The 6,020-nt window shown below is 59.9% G+C and overlaps 1 protein-coding gene across 3 annotated transcripts in view; it reads right to left on the bottom strand.

Moving 5' to 3' along the window:
• Nucleotides 1-1,437: 1,437 nt before the first annotated feature.
• The window catches only part of TTLL8 (tubulin tyrosine ligase like 8), a 57,237-nt gene continuing 52,654 nt past the window's right edge, over nucleotides 1,438-6,020 (bottom strand). For all 3 annotated transcript variants that reach the window (XM_026019716.2, XM_072742860.1, XM_072742862.1), the window contains exon 13: nucleotides 1,438-2,064. In XM_026019716.2, coding sequence (XP_025875501.2) covers nucleotides 1,883-2,064 — 182 coding nt within the window. In that variant the 3' untranslated portion in view covers nucleotides 1,438-1,882. The remainder of the gene's footprint in view (nucleotides 2,065-6,020) is intronic.

Raw genomic sequence — 6,020 nt, 5'->3', positions numbered from 1 at the left:
AGCAGAGAACTGCAGACTTCGCAGGTGCCTGCATCCCGGGACCGCAGGCCCGAGCCCCCGCACAGAACTCGCTCTTGGAGGGGGACCGGGGACTCCACGCCACTTCCTGAGGGCACCCGTCACCCCAGAGGTCAACGCCCCATGGCCCGGCCTCGGCTCAGGATCACCCCACGCTTGTCTTCTCATTTGACTCTACACTCGCACGTTTGCGGGCAGAAGCTTGGGGCACCGTCCGCTCCGGCCTCAGCCTGGCCCGGGGAGCAGGAGGGGAATGCGGGCTCTGACCCCCCCGCATTCCGCCCTCCCCGGTGGGCCCAGTGTCCCGTGTCCTCCTCCTTCCTGCATCTGCTGGGCAGGTGTGAGCACTGCTTGTCCTGGGAGGGCACCCGCCCAGCAGCGGGGGACACGGAAAGGGATGCATGGCCAGGGATCTGCCTGGAACCCCAACAGGGCCCCTCAAGTTGGGGGTGACCCTGAGTGGCACCGCTCCCAGCGTGAGCACCCCACAAGGCGGGTCCTGGGGGCCCTGCCTGCAGGCACAGCCACACCGGCCAGAGTGCTCCTTGGGGATGGACTCAGGTCGAGAAGGAACCTCTGCCCCACAGGATAGTGCCTGCTAACAAACACCCCAAACCACGGCCCCTCCTCCTGCCACCCTGGCCCTGGAGCTGGAGCTCACACTGGCTCCCTCCATCCTGGGCCTGGGCCTCAACCCCGCCGCCACCTGCTCCACAGCATGAGTGCGTTGGGGCTTCTGGGGTCACTGCTGGGCTCTGGGCACCACATCCCACACTGCTGCCGATGCGGAGCTGCTGCCCGCCACCTGGTGCTCCGGGGGCCCACTGCCCAGAACAGCACGCCTGAGGCCAGGCTCTGTGCTGAGGAGCACGATGGCAGCGGCTGGGGCGAGTCAGAGGAGAACGTGCTGCCCCCGGGGCTCAGGCTGCGTAGACTCAGTGTCCACACCAGGCAGGGAGGGTGCAGACCTTGCTGCAGGGTCCTCGAGGCCTGGACCTGGTGCCACAGCTGCTTCTCAGAGCCACGGGACACGTGGGAACTGCTGTGCTGGGGACTTCACGGGCACAGGGCCTCCTCGGAGCAAGGAGGCCTTGTGGCCGCGCAGGCCCAGGACGGGCCCACCTGCCAGATGACACACCTGGCACCCTGAGTGTCCACCCCTGCACCAAGGGGCTGCAGGTGACCAGAAGCAGATGGCCGCCAAGGTGGGGAGAGGTCCCTCCCCACTTGTCTGGGGGAGGAGGGCTCTGGCCCTGCCAGTGTCCACACGGAACTGGCCCTGGGGACTCCTCGGGAGGCTCGGGGGGCAGGTGGCTGGGCCACCCCAGGCTGAGCCCAAAGAGGCTGCAGGGGCTCACCCTCCCCCCGGGTGTCTGTAGCCGGGCGGCCAAGGGCCCAGAAGACCCACTGTGGTTGAATCTGGAGGGTCTGGCCCGGGGGGCCCTACATGCCCCTCACCCAGCACCAGGTTGGAAGGAGACACTTGGTGCACAACTTGGACCCGCATGAGACTGTTGTTGAATAAATGAGGGAATAAGTGGGTGCCTTGCCCGAGCCCTGGGGCCGGGGGCAGGGGCCAGGGGCCGGTGAGGGGCGCCTTCCAGCAGAGGGGGCTCGGGAGGAGGGGGTGCCCGGAGGCTCCCCATGCTCCTCTGCCTGCGAGGGGCCCCTCTTCTGGGGGGTGCAGGGGTGGATGGGTGCGGGGCGCAAGCTCGGGCTGGCGGGGGCTCCACAACAAATACTATGCGGGGGTGACACGATTTCGCTAAAATAGCTGTGTATGCAAAGTCTCTCATCCACTTGAAGGTTCCCAAAGACACTAGCCTCGTGCCAGGGGCCGCGGGGCCGGGTCCATGTGGTCCTCTCAGTCCTCGGTCCTCAGCGTTATGGGGTCCATGTGCCGCCGCCCTGGCCGCCTCCCAGGGCCACGAAGCGGGCGCCCTGCAGCACCGTGGCGCAAAAGGAGCGGCAGCGTTTGCAGGCCCGGCTGGGTGGCAGTGAGCCCCAGGCACACGAGGCAGGGTGCGGGGGGGCCCCTGGGCAGCCCTTGGGAGAGAGAGAGAGGGGCCCTGAGAGCGTGCCCCCGGGGCACACCTGCTCGCCAGCCCACCTGTCCTACACAGATCCCCCCTCCCCCCAGCTCTCCCCCCCGGACCCACAGGGCCAAGGGGTATCCGGACGCATCATGTCTCGGGGAGAAGGCTGAGTGGATAGGGAGGCCACCGTGGCTCGGCTCCTGCACCCTCGGCACCCTCCGCCTCCCCGAGGTCGGGGGTGGTCCTAGGCAGGTGGACCGGGGTAGCCCCCCGCACCCTGGCTGTCCCTCGGCCCCTGCTCCAGAGCCACCTGGGCGTGGAGGGGACTGCAGGATCCCCAGGCCTCTGGCCCCCTCCTGCCTCCTCCCACTGGTGCCTCCAGCTCTTCTGAATCCACCCAGCCTCCTCCGCACAGGCTGTGCCCAGAGGACCTAGCTCCTCCTGCCCCGGCGGGCCTGAGCGCACACCCCTGGAGCTCAGGGGCACAGGGCTGGATGCCCAGAGCCAGGGGCCAGGTGGCAGCCACCCGTGCCCACCCCGAATGTGCTGGATCAGGACTCAGAGCCCAGGCAGGCCAGCGGCTAGAGGGGCTGCAATGGAAGACGGGCATGTCAGGGCCAGGGCCTTGCTTGCCAAGGGCTGGTGGGTGAGCCCTGGTTTCCGGGCAAGGCTGCTTTGCCCACTGACTGCCTGGGGCGGGGAGGGAACGGGGCCTCACAGGCAGGCAGGCTGGTCTCTGCTGGCTCCCCAGGGCACCAGTGCACTGGCCCAGGCCGCGGTGGCCTTGTTGGGTGCAGGTGCTGTGACCAGCAGGGCTGCAGATGGGCGGCCCAGCCATGGCTGTGGTGGGGGGCAGGGGGGTGCAGGCCACCTGGGGAGGCCACCCCTCCACCACTGTGCTAACGCCGCTGCTTTGGGAGGATCTCCACAGGGCTCCTCTGACACCGGCTGAGTGAGGTCGGCAGGCGGGTGAGGGTGTGTGCCCCTTTCACGGACGGGCAGTCAGGGTCTCCAAGAACCCTGCAGCCTGGCCAGGCTCCCTCCACCCGAGTCCTCTGGGCCTCCAGCCTTTGCTCTTGCTTCAAGAACCACCCGCCTCCCCAGGTGTCTGTCCAGCCCTCTTGAGGGAGTAGCCTGGGCCTGTGCCAGGCTCCCTCCCTCCTGTGCTGCCCCTGGTGCCCGAACCCAGCCCACCTGCAGGCTGCAGCCTGTGCCGGGCTCCCCAGGCTTTCCCGGCCTCGGGGCCTGGGCACTGCCCAGCCAGCACCCACCCAGCCCAGGAGCACTGGGGCTGGGATACCACACCTCTCAGAGTCACTCACTGCCGATGGCCTGGGCTGAGTCACTCCTCTGGGGTCTGGGTGCGGTGGATGGGAGCAGGGCCACCCAGCACCTATGCAAAGCAGCCCAGAGCTTCCTGGAGCCTGAAGCAGATGCTGAGCCAGAGCTCAGGAACAAGGCCTCCCTGAGGACACGCCAGGGCCTGCATAGCACCTGCAGGCACCCACAGGGCACAGGCTGGGGACAGGCAGGCCCGGCAGCCCAGGGCAGCAGCCTGCGGGGCAGTTCTTAGTGCACCAGTGCAGCCAGGGCTCAACAGAGCCCTCCATGGGGCCAGGTGGACAGAGGATGGGACCTGTCAAGCCCAGGAGGATGGGACCAGGCCCTGGTAGCAGGAGGGGTGGAGTCCAGAGGAGGCGGGAGGAGAGGCCCCTGCCCTGAGCCCCAGGCCTGGCCGGGGGCATGGGCTGAGCTGTTGGAGAGCCAGGCAGCACGCATCTTGCAGATGAAAGGGCGGATGGCGTCGGGGGTACACCCAGGAACTGGTGGTCCCCGATCCAGACCAATACTTCTGGGAGAAGCCACCAAACCTGGGGCATAAAAATATGAAAAGCATCTTCTTAAAAGCAACAAAAAGCTGGCAAAATATCAAGAAATGATCAGAGCAAGGCTTCAGGAAGGTGAGCCTTCCCTCTGAGGCTTTGCCAGCCAAGATCACCGGGAGGTGTGGAGACAGAAGAGGGCGGGCTGCACCACGGCGTCCCCACCTGCCCTGCCCCACGGCCCCGGAGTGTTACACAGTGCTGAGCCATGCACCCCTAGCTGAGCCCCGAACAGACTTCCAGGGCCAATCCTTGTCCCTGGGCTGGGAGCAGGGCAGGCAGGGCTCCAGGGCGTCTGGCTGTGGATTTTAAGTGAGCGGCCTTCGTCGGGGCAGGTCACCGAGTGGACGCCCTGACTTCCGGAAGGAATGCGAAAGATCCTCACAACTGATTTTCTTTTTTAAGAAAATGAAGCATTTATAATAAAGTGTGAGAGAGCCGGTGGGAAAGGTGGACAAGCAGGAAGGGAGCTTCAAGTGTTAGAATTCTCATACATCACCGCACAGACTCCAGGGTCCGTAGCTTCAAATGCGGTTCGGAATCACCGGCAGGGTTGGGAAACCACAGAGCAGGATCGAGCAGCTTATCAAAAAGTAGAACTTCTAAAAAATGAAGCTATAATAACTAGAATTAGGATTTCAGCGGGTGGTGTCCATAGGGCTCCAGACATGAAGACCAGGGAGGAGATGGAGCCGCCGGGGGCAGAGGGAGGACGCGCTGCAGGCAACCGCTGGAGCTTTCTCGTCATTGATTAGTGACACTGGTTTGCAGGTTAGGAAGCCTGATTTTCTTCAAAATCAGTTTGGAGAATTAAAAAAAAACACACACACACAGGAGGCCCAGCACGTCCAAGCGGGCAGATGGGATGGAAGGCTAGCCTTTGGAAGGCAATGCTAGATGCAAGACGGGGCCACAGCCGTGCGAGCGGTCACAGAGGCGGCCCTAGCTTCCGTCTGGCCTGCAGACCCTGTGGCCCCAGCCGGCATCTGTCCACAGGAGACCGCGGGCCACACCACGCGGTTAAGTCACCCCTGGATTCCTGACCTGCGGAAACTTATGGGATAGAAAGTGTTTGCTGTTTTAATGTTTGGAGTACTTTGTTACACAGTAGTAGGTTACTACAGAATCCATGCATCCATATTACATATATATATATGTATATATATATATATATATATCACAGAAAATGTCGATGTTAAATGCAGTTAAAGGAGTATTGTGAATCTGGATTAAAAACATCAAATTTTATGCAGAGAAATATTTAAAACATAAGGTGAGAGAATGGCTGAAAGGGAAAGATACACCAGGCAAAATCAATCCAAAATAAAATCAATAACAGAGTCTGAAATATATAAAGCAAAAATGGACAGAATTATAATAGACTGATGCCTCCCGCAAAATTCTTATCATACTTTACTTAGTAATTGATAAAACAAGCAGACCAAATAAAGAAAATCAGTAAGAACTGGACACCGGGATGGCTCAGTGGTGGAGCATCTGCCTTCAGCTCAGAGCATGATCCCGGGGTCCTGAGATCGAGTTCCGCATCGGGCTCCCTGCAGGGATCCTGCGTCTCCCTCTGCCTGTGTCTCTGCCTCTCTCTCTGTATCTCTCATGAATAAATAAATAAAATATTAAAAAAAGAAAATCGGTAAGAATAAAAAGATTTGAACAACACAACAGACCAACCTGATCCCACTTACGATACCCAACAATTGTAGCATACACATTATTTTCAGGCACTGAGGGGATCTGACAAGAATTGACCACATAAAGCAACTTTCTGCAAACGTCCAAGAATTGTAGTGAGACAGACAATGGTCTTAGTCAAAATATAACTATGCTAACAAGAAAGTAAAAGCTAACTGTAAAACCAGATGCTAATGCATTGATAGGAAATCGATTTGTAAATATTCAAGAAATAAAGAAATAATTGTAATGACGATCAGAAACTATTGAACCAAGTAATCAAAAAAAATGCTATATTCAAAAATTTTTGGATGCAGTTAAAGTAGAAAATAAAGAGAAATTAACAGTTTTACATGTACGGGGTTTTTAAAGATTTATTTATTTTAGAGAGAGA

This window comes from Vulpes vulpes, chromosome 16, assembly GCF_048418805.1.
Source record: "Vulpes vulpes isolate BD-2025 chromosome 16, VulVul3, whole genome shotgun sequence".
In the NCBI taxonomy this organism is placed as follows: Eukaryota; Metazoa; Chordata; class Mammalia; order Carnivora; family Canidae; genus Vulpes; species Vulpes vulpes.
The sequence above is the reverse complement of the archived record's forward strand: the minus strand, read 5'-3'. Positions and strand labels throughout refer to the sequence as shown.